The sequence below is a fragment of the Pagrus major genome, chromosome 15 (genome assembly GCF_040436345.1).
Source record: "Pagrus major chromosome 15, Pma_NU_1.0".
NCBI classification, from domain to species: Eukaryota; Metazoa; Chordata; class Actinopteri; order Spariformes; family Sparidae; genus Pagrus; species Pagrus major.
The window spans coordinates 22,511,849-22,535,075 of NC_133229.1; the positions used below are offsets into that span (position 1 = coordinate 22,511,849).

Here is a 23,227-nt window from a genome sequence, read left to right on the forward strand (position 1 = left end):
TTAGCCATTCACATATTTAATCTCTGCAGCGATGTGTTGAAGTGACATAACCAGGCTACTGGGTTTGGTGAGGACTAGTAGTAAACAAAGTCGGCCTGCAGGTTTCAACTCTTTTGACTTGCTGAGAGAAACGTATAGTTGAACACATTAAATAATTGCGTTGGAATGCAGTCAATGTTTTTCCTCAAGATTAAAATGAAGTACATCAAGGTCGACAGAAATAGCCACCTTTTAATCCCAGGTGATGGAAGATTTCACGCCAAGTGAGCAAGAAGTGGACTGAGAGGGTGCGCTGTGTTACAGCAGCACCATGGATAATTTTCTTTGTGATGAAAGCTGTCAGATAAAAGGGCAGCTCCACCAATTTAACACATTAAAGTGTGTTTACAGGTCTTGGGGAGTACTACTGCTTATGTGAAAAAAATGTATAAAGCCTTTTGTGGCTTCAAAGGGAGCTGTATGTAATGTGATCATTTACCTCCAGTGATGTCACTCAGTGGATAAGTTGCATTGTGGGTAATGTAGGTGCCAGGTTTTGAAATCACTGCACTCACTGTTGGATTCATTATGGAGCGGTTTGAAACAAATTGTCGAAATCGATACAGCTGAATCAGAGATATCACCTTTTTCAGTCCAAACATTTTTCTTCTCAAAATCTGGTGCCTACATTACCCATGATGCAACTGGAGGTAATTTATCACATTACATGCATTTTCGTGCTTACTAATAAAGTGAGAGAAGTTAAGATGTTGTAAGATGGTTTCTTTGACGCGTTTGATTGTAAAAGGGTAAAGGAAGGAAAATACTTTATAATAAATCTGTTATTTGTACTTGCTAAATACTGTATCTCAGAACTTAATGAATATAAGGACTCTGGAAAAACATTCAGAGAACTGTAAAGCTCTTTGGACTGCAATTACACACACTTGTGACCTCACAAGACCGATAGTGAACTGATACTGAAACTTTTTAAACTAAAGTTGGTGCCATAACTTCTAATGAATAGCCTTGCTGGATTTGCCTGTACCCCTTGGGCCTGAATTGTTAATGTTGTTTGCCACCCTTAATAAAGTTTTTGCAGCTTCATCTGGAGCCACAAAAGGCTTTATACTTTTGCACATATGCAGTACATACTCCCCAAGACCCGTCAACACACTTTTATGTAGAATTGGTGGAGTTACCCTTTAAGGGCGTCGACGTGGGGCTATCTGAAGTCTGACATGGCTACCAAGTGAAACCTACATGAGTTATTTTAATATGCAGTTGATGGTAGCACATCACAAGGTGCTGCTGTGGAGGAGAAATCATAAAACGTGGAGAATTGTATACAGAAACATGCTGAAACCATAAAAATGTAAATTTAACACAAAGGCCATACATCACTGGGAAACAGTCATTAATCATTTCCTGGCCACAGGAAGAGAATAACCCTGGAACTATATTTTTTTAGGGGCTTTAAAACTTTTTGTTCTGCATAACTGAGTTCAGTGACCTTCTCCATACCTCCTGGCTCTGTGTTACTTTATTCAACATCAGCACACATACAGCATCTTTGTTCTATGTGTTATGGGCCCATGCTGGAGACTGTTTCACTTTGCTTGCACCACATTTGTTTTGGTTTCCCTTTCCTGTATTGCTTCCCTTTACCCACTCTCAGGATGTGTAGTGTTTCCTCTATAAACCAATAAACTGGTTGCATGGGGTGTTGTAATAAACTGCCAACCTGACTGGAAGAAAAAGGCACAGAAATCCTCCAGTTAACCTGCCTTTGTGCTTTTATAGTGACTTTATTTTCATATCTGCTGGTGTTAAATTGTCTATGTAATATGATTTTAGGCTCATAATAACTAGGATTTCGTTTTCGCTATCATTGGCTTTAAATGAGACAATAAATGTGCACTCAGAAACAGAAAAACACAAATTAAATCCAGTGAGTTTCTAACGAAATGCTCCTGCTGACGTTTGGGGAACCTTCCCAGGAACCCAGGGGGAGGTAGACGCTCAAAAAAGTGTTTCTGGGAGGAGTCTCGTTTTTTTTTTTTTTTTTTTATCCCTCCTCTCTCCCTCTTTTTCCGTTTTTTGTTGGATGACACGTGAAACTTTCCCGAGGACTTGGTTGGTGTGTTTTTGCTGTGTGCTGTGCGGCGCTGCTCCGTGAACTCGGCAGACAACCTGGCCTCTGGAGAAGTTGCTGCGCAGCGCAATGGCTGCCCAGTGCGACACTTTAAGCGGATACTTGCAGCAGCAGCAGTCGGACCATGGCTCCAACAGCGAGCGCAGCACCGACTCCCCTCTCCCGGGATCAGAGGAGGACCTGAGCGGACCCCATCCGCTGCCCGATCCGGAGTGGACTGAGGAGAGGTTTCGGGTGGACCGCAAGAAGTTGGAAATCATGTTGTTAGGTAAAGACAAAAAAAACTCAAGTTAACTAAGCTGGAAGTTTGGTGCTATTTTTAGGTGTCACGTTTTCATCGTGTCCACGTTTCTTCTCATTTAATTGCAGCCTGTCGTTGTTGTTTTTTTCCCCAAGAAGCTGCACACTGTTGCAGCCCTGTGACAGCCCTTTGTTTACTGTAGACGCAGAAAATAACACTTCCACTACATAATTACCACTTTGAGCAACTTAAAATGTAAGGAGTCGTTTCTTTGCGTTGTTTGGAAACCTGTGCGTGTCTTGCGCGTGATCTGGAACCAACCAATTAAGGCAATTAAGTCGAGCCAATTAAGCTCTGGGCCACCAACAGGAAATCAAATGTTGACCACTGGAACAAGCTGATGCGTTCACGGTCATGTATGAGTGTGTGTTGGCTAAAGTTACACGTTTGAACAGGAGGTTGAGAGGTCAGAGACATGATAACCATCAGTGATGTCCTGCTGTGCTTCTTACAGAGGCAGTAACACACCCTGACCACTGGTTGTCGCTACACAAACTCCCATGGTGTGCATGTGTTTTTAGACTAAACTGAAATTGACCTGAACATGCAGTTTTGAAACAGTCTGCACAAAGAAAACACAAAAGCTGACTGTGACAAAAAAAAAGGAGCTGAAAGCCGATAAGTGGTCTAAGAGAGAGGCTGCACTCCAGTACAGCAAATGTGACTGTCGCTGTAACGCCAGACTCCCTTTTTAAAAACAAAATGACAAAATTTCTAATCTCTAATGACTTGCAAGTGACAGTGAACAGTTAAACAGGCGATGACAGGCTCGTAAAGTCAGGGCAGGCCGGTCTCTGTTGAGACGTTGAGGTCATTTATCACATATTTCAAAACACCAGAGTGTGTTAGGTAAGTGGGCTGGATTCTCTATCAGCTCTTCCAAGGAGACAGAGCTGAGAAGAAGCCAAACAGGACTCCTAATCATACTGCAGTTAAAAAACAAGCATGATATGAAGTGTGGCCCACGTTGCTGTTTGTCTGTAATGTTTAATTAGGAGGAATCCTCAGCGGGCAGCCGGTCTCGGTGTAAGTTTATCCTACACACACACACACACACACACACACACACACACACACACACAGACATATGCACGCACGTAGTTCCCCTTGAGAATGTCCTGGTTGCTGCCTCGCTGCTCGGTACATTCCTCAAAGCTCCATGTCATCCCCAACTCTTCCAGGAAAACAACTTAACCAGAGGCCGGCCCTAAATCCGAGTGTCCCGGACATACCATGCGCCACGTCTCGCACTGTGTCTGTTTGTGCGTCTGCATGCTTTACGTATAATCTATCCAGTCTACCGGGACCTCACAGTTTGTTAGTTCGGTCTCGTATCTCTGCCAAACATCTTGTTTCCCCCGATTGCTGCATCATGACATCATGGCTGACATTGCTCATGTTGACGTCGCAGCTGGGTTGTAGAACAGAAACGGCTGCTCTTGATCAACCGTCTTTGCCGCTCTGTTGTAGGTTCAGGGTTAAATGTCGCGCTATCTCTACTGTGAAACGGCTTTAACCTTTGACCTCTGGCCTTCAGGAAGAAACCAGGACATCTGGTTGCATCATATGTCGCTTGGTTATTTCTTAGAAGACATTACACAGTCCTAGCATCTGTTAAGGTTTGTACATGATGCACTAACAGCTACGAAAAGCTAGTCAGTCTATTTTTGTATCTAGATGTCCTTTTTCCTCTGTATCCATAGATTTAAATTCAAGTCCTAATAAATCTCTCATCCAGTCCGGTCAGAGCTTTGTAACATCTGGCTGTGTTTTGATTGGACAAGCTGTTGACTCCGGCGTGGTACATCATGTTCTGAAGGCCAGGGTTTGGACTACAATGAAATAATTTTATGGGAACTCCAGTATATTTTTACTCAGTGTTTTATTGTCTGTGACGGTATCTCTGGCTTCTCTTTCCTGGAAAATTAAGTGTGCTGGACTCTCGGCAAAGAGCCACAGGGTCGGATCACCCTGTGATCGCTTCCCAAACACTAATGGCTCATCATCTGAACTTTTTAGCCAGATCCAGGTTATATGTCTGAGCAAGTCTGGATTCCTCACGGCTGCAATGACGATCCAGTTCAGAAATGATAAATATCATAGAGAAAAACCTAAATTTTATAAACCGGTCTTTGAAAAGTCTTAAAAAACTTCATCACCTCTCCCAGGAGTTATGTCAGTGGCTAATGTTCAATGTTTTAACTGCACTTGCTTGTCTACAGTATGGCTAATCATTAATGCATGTCTTGTATATGGATAACACGTTACTGTACTATACATACATGAGAGGTTTTGAGTGTGTGTGTGTGTGTGTGTGTGTGTGTCAGCATGGATGAATCCATACATTGCACCAAAACTAGGGAGACTTTATTTATCAAAACAGTCAGATTTACAATAGAGATGCAACTTCTTAATGCGTTAAAGCTGACGAAATAGTGAAAAATGCTCAGTAGAATTTCCCAGAGCGTACGATGACGTCTTTAAAATATCTTTTGTCCAACAAGCAGTTAAAATCCCAAAGATATTCAGTGTATTCTAAATAAAACTCATTTTTTCTTGGATATAGGAAAAAAGTTACTAAAAAGGACTAAATACATTTGGTTATTGATGCACGGATTAAAGTTAATTGCTGCAGTTCAGTTTCATTCACATCCTTTAAATGATTATCAGGCTGTATTGATCAAATCGCTTCACGTGGTGTGTGTTGTACCCAGCTCATGATTGGTTGAATACTTGGATAAATCAACTTTGCTGCCTTTGCTATTACAGTGTTGACACTGTTTAGATAAGACGCTAGCTAATTGGTACGAATGGGGATTATATTATCATTAGCTGCAGTGTGTAATGAGCCTGACACGTGTTTGTGTGCTCTCTCATGGACTTCTTGGCTAAAAGTTTGGTCAGTTCAAATGACATAGCTGCGAAATCTCTCTGCTCCTGTTTTCTCCCTCTGGCAGGAAGATGCAGTCTTTCGAAAGGTTTCAGGGAGTTGACACATCTTCACCAAAGGAGATTAGTCTTAAAACATCAAAACCACTGACATAATGCAGATGACAGATGTGACATGCGTCTGAAATAGTCAGGAAGTTAGGAATAACTCGTATGTTTGTTTTAATCTATTATTTTCACCTATTTAATCCAGCATAAGAAGACATTCAAGGGGAATTCACTCTATATTTACATATTTTGGTGTGTAAATGATTTATACTATACAGCAGTGGCTGCAGTGTGATCCTTTGGGGCAACTGTCTACATAAGAATTGTTCCCACAATGTTGTCAGACATGTGAGGGGCCAGAAACTATGACTATGACAGTGGTAATTGCCCCAAAGGATGACACTGCAGCCGTGTTGTGGCTGTCTACTGGACCGATTCCAAAACTTTTGGTAAGTATGAATCATTTACACACCAAAACATGTCATTATTTGGCCCAGGTTTAAAAGTACAGGCATTCCCCTTTTTAAATACCACAATATTTATGATTCGTCTGAAAAGCAGATTGTGGACGCCTTTTTTAAAATCGATCTTGATCTAAAATCTGTCTGAAAAATTTGATTTCCTGTAAGATCATTTATCTCAAAGTATCCTAAGTCTAGACCCATAATGGTAATTATTATTATTAGCTTTTAAACAGGATATTGAAAATGTCTCCTCTATAATAAACCTTGCTGTACTTAAAGAGATACAGGAAAAGGGGTCAGAGTGGGACATCAGACTGGCGTACAGCCGTGTTGTCAGGGGATTGCATCAATACTGGAGAATAAAATTGACCCAGAAGCTCTCAGTGCCCATTAAAATATGTGTAAGTGACTCACCAGCATGTCTGCACTGGAGAGAAAATCCCAGTGTACACTCTTAAACTACCCTTTACTTGGATGGGCCGTATTTCACTCCCCGGTTCTGGCACAGTTTGCATCAGGAGAAAATGGAAATTGTTAACTGCTCGGCAATTACAAATTTACTGTCTCTAACGTTGGCAGGGACGCAGGTTCCTGGAGCTTAGATCAGTAAATAGAGTGTAAAGTGACAACAAAATCTCACCCCGGCAGCCATCTGGGTTTAACTGTTGTACTGTTGGCACCCGAGAATAGAACTCCCAAGTTAATGGCTGGGAGACCTCGATGCAGGCATGAAAGCTTGAAGGATAGTTTTATGTTTGGAGGGAACCATGTTTGTGTCTTTTTTACCTTCATCATGAAGTTAAAAGACCAAGGGGGAGTGTGGGAAAGAGGTAACATTTTCTCCAACCCAGATCTTCCAGATAAGTGTCTGCTTGGGCAGAAAGGTTTTCTTTTTTTTAAGCGTACATCCCTGACGTATTCTACTCTGTGTGGGTCCATTTGAAGAGCTCTGGCTGTGGGTTTCCCCGTCTAGTGGTGTTTGTGACTGAGCGCAGTGTCCTGGTGGGCCTGTGTGTGTGTGTGTGTGTGTGTGTGTGTGTGTGTGTGTGTGTGTGTGTGTGTGTGTGTGTGTGTGTGTGTGTGTGTGTACATCGTAACAGCATGTTTGCTGAGTAACTACAACAACAACCTGCAATTAGGCTAAGTGAATCATTTTCTTCATTGAACTAATTTGTTTTCCTGCTCCTAAACCACGGACTATTATTGGGTAGCTTCGTCTCTGGACGGATAAGCTGTTGCATATGGCGAGCAGAATGTACACGGGGTTCACAGGTACTTTCATGAAGTACCGATAATGTTGTCGGTATGATATTATACAGCTGGGTACTGCGAATTCGCCTGATATCTTCTGTGTAGAGGATGCTAATGCTCGAAGTTGCGTCTCACACACGGCTTCATTTGTAGGCTGCAGAATCGGAGCATTTTATTTTGGAGATCTGTGGAAACTCTTCCTCCAAGAAAGCAAAATGGCCCTCTTGTTAAAAAATATATATTTTAATATTTTTCCCTTTCACGGTTCAGCAAATGATTTCTCTGGCTTCTATATCCACATAATGAGGGAAGTGTGTGTGTGAGGGCCTCATCCTCCTCTTCCTCCTGGGTGCTGAGTAAGACTAACAGACAGGAAGTGAGTGTCTTCTGGGGAATGTGCTGCAGGCTTTCTCTTCTCTCACTCTCTCGTTCTCCCCCTCTGTTGCTCCCTCTTGAGCGTTCAAACACTGCTCTGTTGTTCCAGCTTCCATCGGATCCACGGTGGAGATGTTGGACTTTCCCTGCTCGTTAACCTTACACTATAACACAGTCCTCACGCTGACCTTCTTACCTGACCAAATCCGGGCAGAGATGTCGCTGAAAACACTCGCCGCTTTCTTGCAGGACTCAGTTTAGTGGCTAGAAAGTTGATATTAGACTGGCACAATTAATTGTATATAATCATACACTGTGATCTCCATAAATTGAAGTTATTTTGAGTTTCAGGTATTGTACTGTATGCCGTGTCTTCTCAAGTCAAAGATGGAGAATCTGGGAACTTGGAGAGAAACCTTACACACACCACCACCCTTTGGAAAAAATGCAGTGAAGAGTGGAAAACAAAAGATGTAGCCAGCAGCAGAGAGGAAAATCCCTCTCTCATGTCTCGATGTGAAAACTGAATCTTCCCCTCAGATGAGATTGTCATCTGTCATCTGGAGCTGTTGCTGATGTTTAAACCAGATTCTGACTGGATTTTCTGTGCATGTGTGTTCGGGTTGTGAATGTGCCAAAACAGAAACTGTGCTTATTTTGGAGTTGTGGACCACAGTAAGAGAAGCTGCCACTGTCGGGACAAAAAAAATATTTAGTACAGATGCACTCAATTCTGTTGGAATAGGTTCTGCCTCATTTGCCTCGCACAGTTTAGTCTGATTGAACTTTGACCTGCGTGATAGCGAGACTCTCAGGTTGTCAGGCTGATGGAAAGTGTGGGATTGACTTGTCGTTCAGGAATATTGATTATATGTATTCTTGTTTATCTACAGTCATGATGAATGAATAAAGGCAGAAGAGAAAGAGATGGCTTACATGAAGCACAAGGACAGGAGTGTAGGAAGGGCTACCGTTAAAGATGTGTAACATATTAAACTTGAGGATTTTTACAGTTGGCATGCTAGTCATGTTAGCCCGGTATCTAGGCTTTATAACCCTTCCCACATTGTTTCCAATCCCCTGTATATGAGGGGGACAAGATAATGATTGGATTTTGCGCTGTCATGTTGCTGCTTCCTGTCCAATAAATACCATTTACCCCCAAAATGTCAACTTTGTGATGGGAATATGACGTTTTTGTTAGTTCCATTCAGATGTTTTTATACAGATGATTTGAAGACTTCTGACGATTATTCAACAGCCTGACTGATACTCGATTTTTTTGTGTCTGTTAGTAGAAATCTGATATTGATGCATCGGCTGATACACACACTTTTTTTTGCAGTAAAATGTGGTTATCAAACACTTTGACAAAGATAAGTGATAGAGACAGGATATTTTACAGTGTGATAATATATTCTATCGTCTAAAATGACAGTGCACTGAAACTGTGAACTATCGATGCGACATATACACCAATACAGTATATCTCTGATGGGCCAATATATCGGTTGGGCTCGAATTCAAACTGATCACCGTCAGGTCAAATAATCGTGATCAGGCGATTATGTAATAATTGTGACAGGCCCGGCGGCGCGTAGCTCAGATGTTGACAGCACAAAGCACACACGCCTACACTGATCAAATCTCTCCTCCTCTGGCTGTGTGGCACGTTTGTACAACACTTTGATAATCAGTCCAAGCTATACGGAAAGCAAACGCACATCAGAACATTCAGTTTCAGTTCATAGAGCCGCTGCATTTTGCTCGGTTGCCTCTTTGCCACCTTCCCTCTCTCTCTCTCCTTCCTGCTGATTTTTACTGAAACATGCTGATACAATTAAACAATTCTATTCGACTCTGCTTACGCGTTGAATTCCTTCATCCTGGGCATGATGAAGCTTTCAGGAGCCGTAATATAATTGAGCTTCAGCCGGTGGAAAAACCTGTAATTCATTACTCAAGAAAATAAAACCAGGAGTCCTATTTCAACAGTCCGAGAGTGGAGCTGGAGTGCTGTGACCCATTTCTGTGCTCCTGGAACTGTAAATGGGCTGAAATGAATACCTGTTTTTCTACGTCCCTCAAAGCTCTTTTTCTTCAACCCTTTTCAAAGTGCAGATTTACATTCTGTCTGGTTTGCGGTTGCTATTTTAGAAATGTTTCTTGGTAGGGGGAGGGGGGGCAACCCTGACTTATCCTGCACGCGTGCGCACTCACACACACACACGCATGCATGCACACCACCCAGCCCTTAACCACTCCCCCCAAGAGCTTTCAGTGTTTATCTTTGGAGAACCTTGGGTTTTGGTTTGTTGTTCTCTCTCCTCATTCAACATCCAGTACAATCTGCCTTTTCTCCACTCGCCTTGATTGGAGCGTTTTTATAAGAGCACCTTTTTCATCGAAGTCCTGGCCAGTTTTCAGAATATTCTCCGCTTGAACAAAAGAGAGTGGGTGTGTTGAAATAAAGAAAGAAAAGGAAAAACTCAATTTAGTCCAAGGTCAGGAATTTTATTTTTAATACACTAACTAGATTATGTTCATTTCCTAAGAGCTTCTCTGTTATGCCTTAACTATTCAGATTTGACGTATCGATGGAGATAACTCAGGCGTTGAGTAATCCAGGAAATAAAGTCTGGCAGAGACGGGTTGATTGGTTGAAATGATGACGGGTGTGCAATGTCAATGATTTCCCAATAGTACAACGTTAACAGTGCAACTCTCGGTCTGTTAAGTGAGATTGACTCCCTATGCTCCGTGGGGGATCTGACTCTAGATACCAGGCACCAGGAATGCAAAGCGTTGTGTAATCACTTGGCAGCGTTCACACACGGGGAGATAATGAAGGATACGCTAACCCAAACATGTTAGCAACAACAGCTTGATGCTTGACGTCTTGTTTCCTGGACTGGATGATCCCACCGCCAAGATGCCTGTGTGTAAATAAAACATTTGCTGTGAGGTCACACACTTAAAGTTGTAGTGACGTTCAATGACATGAACTGTTTTCCACTATTTCTGATTATTAATAGGCCGTCTCGTATGCGTGACCTCTGGGTCAGCGAGTCCAGTATCTCCAGCGGGCTCTCGTCTTTGGCTGTCGGAAAGCAGCACGTGGCACTCGCTGCATTTATTTGATAGCACAGTTGCTTGGCAACCGTGCCTCAGATGAGAGGAGCCGCGTTTGAGCGCAGACGGTGACTCCTGCTCGGCACAGAAATTCGATGACAGGTGTTCAAACTTTGTGGGTATTAACGTCGTTTACCAAAGCTGGAGACGTGATGGGGCTTTCAAAGCAAGTTCTTTTCCTTAAGAGTTCAGTTCTGGTTTATTTGAGGGTGCAGCTTTTAAATGCGCTCTATAAATATACTATTCTGACTTACTTAACACCCGTGGTTACTACTAATAAAATGGCAAACACTTGTTTAGCAGTTGCTTTGTCTGCAATACAACACATGAGCCAGAAGTTGAAGCAGATGCACAGTAACAGGTGTTGTAAACAGACTGGTACCTGTAGGATAAACAGGAGACAACCTGCATCATTTTCTGTGATTCCCTCGTGCATAGGCACTGACCACTAACAGCCACTAACAATGAAAACTACAGTATAGAGAGATAATTACAAAATGCTGATAATACATAGTATCAAAATTGGTGCTTGAATTAATCAAAATCTTAACGATTACTTCTTTAAATGACTCCTCAACCCTAATTGAAATGGCACCTTTAAATTGCTGATTATGTTGTGTATAATCACAGAATATATTTTCTATTTATTTTGTGGAAATTAGACAGTAAAATGTAAGTTGTAAGGAAAGCGGCTATGATGCCAAGAGGAAAGATTTAGCACTTTCTAATATCAGGAAAAGCGACAGGAATACAATGTAAAGTACTGGAGAACATGGATTACAGCAACAAACTATATGAAACGCCTCGGGTTTCAAGTCTAGTTGCCAACTATTTTGATAATCGATTAATCCTTTCAGTCATTTTTCAAGCAAATATGTCAAACATTTGCTGGTTCCAGCCTTTCTATTATAAGGATTTGCTGCTTTTCTGCACGTTTATGATAAAAAATAAAATGTCTTTGGGTTTTGAACTGTTAGTTGTACAAATGAACCAGTTTGAAGAAGTTGGGCTGTGAGAAAATGTCACAATGCAGAAAATAATCGATAATAAAAATAATCATTAGTTGCAGCCCTCACATCTCCACATATTCACAGACTGCTTTCCAAGGGACCGTGGCAGATGTGAAGTGAAACTTAAGAAACTATTAGGCTGACAGTGATCTCACATGATGATAAATTGCTCAACGGTTTTATCCCAAAAGCATGGTGAGAAATAGGAGGCATATTTGTCTGTCACAAATTATTAATAACCTCTGAGTTTTCTTTTACCGAAGATAAAAAAGTCAGTGTTGAAAGCTCAGGATGCTTCTCTGGCAGTGTTGATATGAAATATCACATAAAACAGACTTGTGTATACATCCCCAATCCTTACTTGGTGATTAGATACCACTGTTGTCTTGGAGAAGCAGTTAAAGTGTTTCTCAGGCACTGGAGTCTTTTGTTTAGATGCCAACCTGCGTAAAGTATGCCAGAGCAGCTCAAGGGGAAGCTAAAGTGTTGGCTTTTGTCTTATTTTCACTCAGATGTCAGTCCGATTACTGCCAACTACTTGTCAGCTGCGAGCGATACACTTGTAGAGACATCCTGTCTTTGAAGTGAAGCGTTTAGGCTAGATTGATGAGAACAGCCCCCCTTCACTGCATAACAGCACGACCCAATGCTATTGATACGACTGAATGTTTGCTTCATAGCCTTAACTATTATTTACCCTTTAAACAGCCTTTTTGTATTTAAATTACTCTGTGTGTGTGTGTGTGTGTGTGTGTGTGTGTGTGTGTGTGTGTGTGTGTGTGTGAGGAATAATGGTGAGTGATTACAAAGATATATAGAAATGTACTGAGACATTATTCATTTGTCAACTGTCAGAGATTTTGCTTTATACAGACGTAACCAATCCTTGTTAATATCTCTGGTTGTATCAGACTTTTAGCAGTAATGTTGCAGGCCAATCAATGAGCCACTCTGATTTATGGCCAGGGCTTGATACTTAATTTTAAAGGTGATTGCCAGTTTGGCCACCAGGCATCAGCTTCTGCTTACTGAAACTGAAAATATGGTCGTCATTGTCGGTCTTATATTTCAAGCAATTAAAGGTGCAATATGTAAGAATCAGCCATCTGGAATTGCCAACTAATGGGGGCAGCATGTCACCAGAGTACCTGCTATCTTTGACTGTAGCTACTCTTAGCTTGTTAGCTCAGGTAGCCGTGCAGGTAGGTGGACTGCCAGGGGAGAGTCGGTGGTCAAACCGCTAGCACAGGAGCTTCGGACCCCTGGGAGAGAGGTTTTCAGGACTGGGGCTAGCTTGTTAGCATGTGTAATTTAAGTTTATTTTTGATTTTTTTTTTTTTTTTTTGTATACTAAATTTATTACGTATTACACCTTTTTAGGATACAGTGCAGTTTTAAGTCAGCTTAATATTGAAAATGTGACATTAAAACTGATGCCTGCACATATCAGGTACATTGGCAAGTGGAAGCATTATCAACCATGTGACATGAGTAAACACAGTGTTGTTGTGTGCAGCGTTGTCCGGTTCTGGTTCTGACTAACAGAAGTGTTTAGTGGTTGCCAATGACGAATTTGCCAAATTGTAACCTGGCAACCGTTACTGTAAAGTCCTGTTTAAGGCAATACCAAATAAATGTGTTGCAATGTGAAAAAGTACCTTGGTTTATCATCAGTTGATTAGAAAAAACTCTTTCCAGCTCACAATTTAATCAAAACCTCCAGGAAATATACTGAATCATGATTTATGTCTTTATTGCAAGGTTTATCTATTACTCCCACCCTGAATGAGTAATGCATATATGGATACTGTTTCAGCTGCTGCTAGGTCATATTGTCTGTTTTACTTTTACATTAGATATTATCACGAGATGCATTTTTTAATTGAGTTCTGACTGTGTGATGTGGTGCTAAGGTGAACGAAATCAGATCCCAGATTAATAAACCTTTTAATCTCTAGAAAAACTGGCCTTTACTTAGAAGGAAGCTCTTGAGGATACACATAAAAGGATCTTTATTGCAGACAATTTAGTCTGACCTCTGTATAATGCGCTTAGCGTGCGTGTTCATGTATTTACGAGCGTGCGTGCATGCTCGATGGGTTTGTCACATTGCGTATGTTTTGGCGTCATGCTACGGCTCCCTGAGGCCCTCTCATTAGCTCCATGATGAATCAGCTGAGAGCCGCTGCATCATCAAACATCACGCCTTCCCTCTCTTTTCCTGAAATATGGGAAATGTAGTTCTGTCCTAGTAGTGGTTGTGCTCACAGCCAGCAAGGCTCATAAGTCTGGCATTAATATCTCACTTTAGCGAAGGCGTGCGAGCAGACGGTGCACTCAGATGTCAAACTTCAGAACCTAGATTAGATTTGACACTTCTTATGAAACCCTACCCAGGAGAAGTAGAAGTTGTATAACCTTTCCTCGTTTTAATGCTTGCGTCGACTCTTTTGTGAATGTCCCAAGTTTCACCTTAAGCCCTCTTGTGATTATTGCCAGTGCGGAGGATTTTGTCTTGAGAAGCTCTGCAGTTTTAGAGATTTAGCTGGTGCCTTTAGGGGCTCCCTTTGCTTTTTGTAATCTACAAAGCTCCCCGTCTTCATAGAAATCCCTTGACACGAGGGATCTTGCTCGATAATTCTGGCGCGGCAGAAATATCGGGGTAAGCAGGTGTATAAACTCCCGCTTTATTATTGAGCGACTGTTGGAAATAAATGGATATTGGCTCACGTCTGCACTATGAGGCTGTCTTGTTATTGGGAGCGATTGCGGATTTGTCAGCTCTAATTTGGCTCTTTTTTTGACTCTCGACCTTTTCCAATTAAATCTGAATACTGTAGGCGAGCTAATGGTGAAAACATTCATGTCAGAATGCCTCGATCTGCTTTATTAGGGTTTGTGTGTCTGTTGTCTTCTTGATTGTTGTGTGTGGATTGAAGCCACAACTGTCCAAATTAACACTGTTTACATTCCTTCGGTGTCAAAACAGCCGAATCTCCCAGAAAGTTAGTCCCTCCGCAAAATAATGGATAACAGACCTCATTCCATCTGCCAGCGTCGAGTCCTTGTTGCCGCTCACTGCAGCTTCTCCCACCTCCTTGCCTGCACTGACAGTTATTACATACATTAAATAATTATAAGGCGTGAATAAGAGGGTGTGGATCTGATTAGCTGTAACCACCGTGTTTACTTTGTCAAATTAATAGGCCAGGGAGATAACTGCTTTAGATTAGCGACACTTTATTTGCTCCACATTTTTCACAAAAAACACCAGAGGACAGAATCGATTGCAACATGTGATGTGTGCTCTGGGGTCTCGTGTCGGTTTTCAGCTGTGATGCTTTTACAATATGCCGTGCTGGAAGGGAGGAGACTGCATTGTCCTCGTATAACCTGGGCCAACAAAAGACTGCTAACCCATTGTAGCGCCTGAGAGACAAAGCAAAGTCTCTTTTGACATAGATCAGAGCTATTAAATGCTAGAAAATATAGGTTAAAGAAGTACGGATGTGCTTTTGAACTCTTGTCCAACCCCTTCAGTCAATTTTTGTCTTAAGGAAGGTCTGTAATTTAAATTGGGTTTCTCAGCTGGCAGACAAAATAATAGGTTTCTTGGTTATCGAAGTAATGATGCATGAGCATTTCTGTGGTGAGATGCCTGTCAAATCTTTGGGAAAATGGGCAAAGATGAAAAAAGATCATTGCCTCTTCCCTTCTCATCTCATGTTGCTGCCAAATCAAATCTTACAAGACAAAAAAGCAATCATGAATATTGCGAGGAATGTGAATTCAAACCACCAAATTTGAATTTCGGTGGTTTTTGAAAAGTTTGGCAGCCGGCAGCTGACTTTCAAATCTCAGATGTTGGCGCGCCCTTGAATTTAACTTTTATAGATGATCAGCCATCATCGGAAAATAAGGCTGACTTGTGTTTTTTTTTGTTTTCACAAAATTATTCAGTCACTTTATATTCATGTTGGAGGTTATGTTGCTCTAACCAGTGCGTGACTGACTTATCCTGCATCATTCTCACTTGACATTGAAGTTGCAGTGGATAGTGTTTGTCAGGAGCAGCTAACTCAAGACTACGCCGCTGATATGCCGTCGCACAACATCGTCAGCGATATAATCTTTTCTATTTGATTTGATCTGATGAGCACAATACTTAACCTCCTACTCAGAGGCCTTAAACCAGCAGTGTTTCGGGTAATGAAGCAACAGACAGTAGCTATAAAATGCCTCAAGTAGCTATCGCCGTATAGCACACTGGCAGCAGAATTCATTCCTCTTACACTGTGCAGATTTAGAATAAGTGGTGCGTAGGATGAGCCTCGATATGAAGGCTATCGGTCCCAGAAGTCACAGGACTCCCTGCTGCCTCCCTCCTGTCTCTGCTCTGGGTTTCTCCCACGGCCAGTTTACATGCTACACATGTGCCAACAGGAGGTTTTGCTCTCCACACATGGCTCATGTTTTCACTCATGTTTCCACATCAGACTGTTTTTAGCTCTCTGCACTCACATTCCACAAATGCTCTTGCCCTGTTGTTTATTTATGAGGTTAAAAGCCAAACTGCTCTTATGTAGTATTTTATATTATTTTATTTGGCCTCGCTAGGCCTCATAGTTTGACCTTATCTTGGACTCAGAGTTTTGACTTGGAGTAAAAACCAAACACTGTGTGTGTGACACTCTTGCATCTCCCACCAGGAGCTGATGTTAAAGGGATAGTTCGGGTCTTTAGATGTGGGGTTGTATGCGATACTTATCACCAGTCAGTGTATTACCTGCAGTAGATGACCGTCAGCTCTCACCCTGTGTGGAGAAGCGGCGAGTAGCACCGGCAGGAAGCAGGGCATTGTACTGCCATCGTACAGCATCTGTATTCCTACGCACAAGCAAAGCTGTTTGTGTGTAATACGATGCACGGCAGGTACAGCTGCGCTTGTGCGTAGGAATACGGACGTTGTAAGTTTGAGGGACTGTAGTGCCAAAGGAAAGGGCTGTCTGACAGCGATGTAAAGCGCCGAAAACGTTCAAAGCATACACTGAAACGGATCCTTATTTTCTCAGTGGGACTTAATTTCCTGTCTCCACACGGGGGAGAGGTGATCTACTGCAGGTAACACACTGACTAGGGATAAGTACCTCATACAACCCTACATTAAAAGACCAGAACTATCCCTTTAAATTAAATGCTTTAAAGGAGATGTGCAAAACTTGGCATGTAAAGCATCAAGAGAAAAGAAGATTATCTGTCATTGTTTGCAGTTTAGTGTTTATGAAAACCCCATTTTCATCAATTAAAGCTGTCAAGTTTCATATCTGATTTAATTCGTCAATAATTTGAATTTAATGGCATTAAAATGTAGTTTTCATGCCAAAACTACCTGCACATGCCTGCGCAGACGTCTGTGTTTGTCCTGCGATCACCGGGCCTGACTGTCGTTCTTTCTAACTGAGCATCACAGATACAGGAGGGACGCCTCCTGCAGTCACATCCGTCACTTTGCCTGACAGCATCCCTATATCTCAGGCAGACATACAGCAGGGGTTTTCTTTTTCCTTCTCAGTAAATGTTTTTTCTGAGACCTCTGTTACACATTCAGTGAGTTTACAAATCAATGACAGCTCCAGTGAAACATGAAATAAGATCAAGAGAATCCATTTCAGCATCGTTACCGAGGAGGGTTATCGTCCTCGTGCAAATGACATGTTCGCATTTTAATTGGCTCACTATGTGCTCTGTTTTAAATCGGTCTCATTAATTTACCACTGACAGAGACTTTACCTCCTTTGTTTAGACAATAAGACAATACTGAGACCACAGAGAGAAAGAGCAACTGGGCTGCTCTGTTACAGTGTTCAATAGACAAGTAGGAAAAAAACCCAGACTGTTGGATGGTGCTGCTCCTTTTTTGTTTGTCTTAGCTCTTACAGGAAACGCTTCCAGTAACCAGTGACGGGGTCTTTCATAATTTTGGATAACTTCAGGCCACCTAAGAACTGAGCGCTTCAGTCAGGGCTGTTCCCGTCATTCTGCCTCAAAGCTGGATGTTATCTAAACTAAATATTACAGTAAAGTCCTCTACTTACGATCATCAAGATGAACTAAATGTATTCGCTTTCATGTATTTGTCATGAAAATGTCAAAGATAAGTGCCTTTCCGCTCTGGAGCTCAAATTCCCAATCTGAAAAAATTTGGGATTTTTGCCTAATAAACCACTAATGCTGTGTTCATGTGCTCCTCCAATGGTCCCATTTTCCGAGTTGGGAAGTCTTTCTTTACTGACTGCGGTGTGTTCATGCGCATCGTGTCAGAATGTGGGAGCAACATGGACGCCAAAAAGAGGTTGTTTTGCATTTTGTCGCTCCGAGCGTTTAAACAACACATCGACAGCTGTTTCTAGTATTTGAGTGGCAAGTAAGAGCAAAGTAAAACGATACAATGACGATACAATGCATGACTGTGATGAAAGCCTTTTACCGTCAGCCCAGTGTTTGCTTTGGTCCGCCACGTTTCAGTGTTGTTTTACCTCAACTGAGCAACTCGTGTACCAAAATCGTTGATGGCATTTACGTGAATTTCCTCAATCGGGAAAAATGTTTCTCAGTTAATTTTTCAACACCACATGAACACACACAGTAAGAGCAGTGTAAACAAGAGTGTCTTTGAAGGTGGGCTCCTTTCATTGAAAGCCACTGGTGTTGATTGGCCAGCTCCACATCCGAGGGGAACCTATGGGCAGACTGCACAGGTGGTAACCGATCATGTAGCGTACACCTGGAGAGGAAACAGGATGAGGAGAGGAGGAAAAACACACAACAAGCACTTTGGCCCTGCCTGGCTCGTAACATCTTGAATTGAATCGTTCCAGCTGTGGTCATAACTCTAAAAAAAAAAAAAAAATATGTGAATGGTTTAAACTTCAGTCCACGTAACTGTTTATGGCTAGCTGCAGGCCATCGCCATTAAAATCATTATTTATGCTGAGTATTTGGAGCGCATCACTGTGAGCACCAGCCTCTCAGTAAAATGACTTAACTTTAAACAAAAATCGGAGGCTCTTGAGAAACTGAAGAGGTTTTTCAACTGTATTTTTCCATCTGTGACACTTTGCATCTGTTAATGGTACTCTTCCATTAGTCAGAATTCCCCCAGCTGTGTTTCCGAACGCTGGCATAATGAGATGTGTTGTAGCTCCGTGGACCGGCAGACTGTTTATTTACTTGATTTTGTGGGAGAAGTGTTGAATTTGAGATTGTTTTGTTTACAGTAAATCTTTGCAGTAGGTTAATGAGGTAAAGAATGATGAAAGGGTCATAATTTATTTTCTCTTCTGTGACCGTTTTATTAGAAAACTGTGAAAACGTTATTGTTTCCCTTCATTACAATCATATTCTAATCCACATCTTTCATAGATTTCCCTTTTTTTATACGTCTGTTCTAAACAACAAGCCAACAAGTAGCCAGAATTCATCGGTTCAATCAGTGTAATCGGGGGCAGTGAGCGCTTGATGTACACAAATTTCATGTGAAATTGACTTATCCATTGAGCCAGAGCAGACCAGCCTCCATGTCTTTATAAACTGTGGCCTGGCCTTGTTTAGTGGGCAGCCAGTGTGAGTACAAACACTTGTTAAATGCTCATGATGTAGGCCTAACTGCATCGCCAAAAGCAATAATATCGGCATAGTTGAAAATAAAACTGTGTTTGGAGTTGGGTCTTGAAATGTGGTGTTGATGGAGGAAGTCATAACAATGCCTCTCACACCCTGGTTTCACACGGTAATCATATAATCCTGTGTTCACTCCAGGCGCGATATACTTTTTGAGGAGAACTTATTTCACGTTTTAAGACATTTCGCATACAATTTTAGCGAGACGTGCTAGTTTTAAAGGCAAACTATGCAGGATTTGTTGGTTGTAGTTTGAAGTAGGCGATTCTGGAGAAAAATATTGATGAGACGCTTTGATTTGGTGACCAAATCATCCTGAAAACAGCCAAATAATAAGCAAATAAAGACGATATAGGCAGACGATAAGGTCTCTGAAGATAAAGACACGCTCCTAGTGTGTCTAAGAGAAGATGGGTTATTTTTGTACTATGAGTCCATACGTTGTTTTGTTGGAAAATCCTGCATAACGTACCCTTTTTAAGGAAGGCTGACTCCTCTTTTCTTGACAATTACACGGCTAACTGTAATGATACAGTGTGTGTTTAACTTACAGCCATGAGATGTTTTCAGTCTGGAGGAGAAAATGTTATTATTTAGTAAAACAAATTTACCCCTCAACTGATTTTATCTGATGCATGTTCACAATACACAAATATCTTTTTTCTTTTTTAATTACCTCCTCTAAGAAGGTAATGTTTCAACAATGTCTGTTTGTTTGTTGGCTGGTTGTTTGTTTGTCAGCAGGATTACATAAAAACTACTGGAGCGATTTTGACGAAACTTGGATGGAGGATGGGTCTCGGCCCAGAATAGACCCCATAAATGTTTGGTACTGATCCGGATAAAGGGACCAATCTGGGCTCTTTTTTTTCCCCTCACTTTCTTTAACGTTGCTAGATGGGGCACATAAATAACATTTGAAAAAACCCTGCTGTGCTTCTAGTTCAACAAAGGTCGCAAAGAATATTTTTTAAAGTATAGTGTGTAGAGCTGCCATTAATGATTATTTTTGTCCTCGACTAATCTGCTAATTATTTTCTTGATTAATCATTTGGTCAATGAAATATCAGAAAGTAGGGACAGATACCCATCACGGTTCTTAAAGCCAGTGGCACCAACTTGGGTTCAGCATCAGATCTTCCATGACATCATATTGTCGAGAAACTCTTCATGCTTGAATCGAGTTTAGGCTGTTTTGGGTAGTTGGACTATAATAGCCTGAATGTGCATGGAAAAGTTTGTAGACAGTAAATAATTTAGGGTTACAGTGTTTCTTTTGGTTTTGTTTTGCCATAACAAGCAAAACAAAAACATTCCACAATCAATCATCTGGTCCCCTTCATCAATACAGGACGTGATCGCCAACGCTCTGTGACCGTAATACCCAGTGTAGACATTACCACCTCATTACCGTAACACCTGAAAGTGGGGGGCACGAAAATGTCTTGTTGTTGCCCCAAGAAAGAACTCTACTCCCAAAATACCTGAATATTAGTTTCATGTCAAAAGATTAATGGATTAATTGGCGAATCATTTCAACCAATTCTAATGCACTCCCATCAGTTCAACCATTCATTCAGCAGCAGGACTTCAGTTTTTCTTTGAATCACAACGTACTTCTCGCTGCTACACATTTCTGAATGAACTATATAACCCAGCGTCGACTGCGCTGCTGCTCCTGACCCAGATTTGCACAGACGGCAACAGATCCATCTGGAGAGCGCCGGCTGAAATGCATCATTAAACCTTCCCGGTATTCCCAAATGACAGAGGAACATGAGAATTCTCCTTGGAGAGCAGATATGTATTTTGCATCAACAGGGCCGCCACAGTTTTTCGAAGGAGCTGCAGATGTGTTGGAGCGACGACAGGCCTGACTCGCTCTGTACTGTATCAGCTGGAGCAGTTTCTTGGCGTTTTCACCTGCTTGGAAAATTACTTTAAAAACACCAGGGATTTCCTAAGTGCTTATTTGTTTACATGTGATTTTGGGTTGTTTATTTTGCAGCACTTTCATACACTGGTAGCACCCACAGCTGGAAGTGAAAGACGAATTTCAAAAGCCTTTTTTTTTTTTTGAGAAGTGTGAAAACTGACCTACGTTTGGTATGAAATGCTCCATTAACGGTTACTGTAAAAATGGCCAAATATTTTCACTGTATCCATCAATTTGTCACATGGAAGCTGTGTCCAATCTTCGGGATTATGTAAAAATGACTTGGAACGTTTTATTCCGCTCCTTCAAATGAGTAGTATCAGTCGCCGTTGCCAAACACAATATCCAAAGAAATGGAGATCCACCTAAAGTCTCTCGCTCTGAGCGAAGACTCCGTAACCTTTCGAGCAGACTGAGTAATCTGCGTGTGATTTGGTTACATTGTGTATGTAAAACTGAGTGCTCTGTGTGGTTGTTTTTTTGTGAATTTATTTTCTCTCTCTCTCTGTCTCACTCTAGCTGCCTCCGAGGGGAGAGTCAACGGCGGGGAGGATTTCTTTCAGAAGGTGAGTGTGTAGTCTGCACTTGGTCGGTGTTTGCTTTTTGTCTTTTGGGTTGCGTTCAAGCCCACTGAGCCGGCGCTTCCCTCCTTGGTAAGGGAGCAGATGTCAGGTGCTCCTCCAGTCACTCGTAATTATAAATCAAAACAAATAAAAGCAGAGGGAACAACACTGACGTTCTATAACACAGCTGACACAACAGCGTGGGCCTTTTCTCACTTACATAATGTACCAGACTGTAGCAGATCACCTCTCCGGACTAACATGAGAGAGGGGGGTTGAACACAGGTCCGCTCCGGCCAGCTCGCCTCATTGATTTTTCTCTGTCACCGAGTTAATTAATCGATGCTCTGAAGCTTCATTACATGTAATAAAACGAAGATTTGCCTCAGTGACTTTAAACGATCTTTACTGTGTTTATTTTAATCACAACTTGCTCACTGGAGCTCGTTGATCAGTCGAGTGTGTGACCGTCGAGTTTAAATAAATCTTGTTATAAATGAATTAACTTTCTTTACATTTTTAGCTACGGGGATTAGTTAGTGTCTATGTCTACCTCCGCCTACTCATATTTTCAACAACTGAACTGGCTGCCTATTGTGTCAAACGCAAATTAAAGGATGAGTTAACCCAAAAAAGAAAATTCAGTTATTTACTCCATGCCGATGTAAAGCCTACCTTGTTTCTGTGTGCCACATACAGCAGTAACAGATCATCAATGTCCATTTTCCCAAGCTGCTGACAGAGCTGTTTACAGAACGTCATCGGTCATCAGTGTGCACGCTCACATTGTTCTCATTATAGTTATGCTTCTAGTGACAGGTCTTGGCGTGGACGGCCCATTACTTTAATATCTGATTGAAAGATATTTGCACCTGTTAGTCTTGCAGAGTTTGACATGTTGCCTTCTCAGGGGATCACAATGGAATGAAGCCTGTGGACGTTACCGTGCTTAACAGATTGTAAATGCATGTGATAACTGTCTTTAGGTGAAGCAGTATTATATGTATGTATTTTATCACTGTCAAGTTTTAATTCTCCAACTAATCCTGACGATATAAAACACTGATCATGTTGGGAATGTGCCCCAATGAGACATTATAAACTTTGATTTATTGTTGATTAATTACATTGCTTTATAGTTTACTACCAACCAATCATGTCACACAAGCAAAGCTATTTCTAAACAGCTAAACAACAATATCTTTATCACTATTTTTGTATTAGTATTAAGTATCTAGTTGTTATCTAGTTTTTTAAGATTCTGGATCTAAGGTTTATAGAAATAGCGAATATAAATTGTGTTGATAGAAAGTTTTGCCATATCTCTATTTGTGAGTCATCATTATGAGGGAAAGCTGTTGTTGATAGTAGTTGAGACGGTGAGTCTGTTCATGATCTGACCTCGATGTGCTCGATTTAAAAAAAAAAAAAAAAAAAAAAAAAA

General features: G+C 41.4%; 1 protein-coding gene across 1 annotated transcript in view; it reads left to right on the forward strand.

Annotated features, from left to right (window-relative positions):
* The first annotated feature begins 2,112 nt into the window (after positions 1–2,112).
* The window catches only part of LOC141009924 (protein bicaudal C homolog 1-like), a 68,248-nt gene continuing 47,133 nt past the window's right edge, over positions 2,113–23,227 (forward strand). Inside the window, exons 1-2 of the mRNA XM_073482670.1 lie at positions 2,113–2,402; positions 21,740–21,786. Coding sequence (XP_073338771.1) covers positions 2,204–2,402; positions 21,740–21,786 — 246 coding nt within the window. The 5' untranslated portion in view covers positions 2,113–2,203. The remainder of the gene's footprint in view (positions 2,403–21,739; positions 21,787–23,227) is intronic.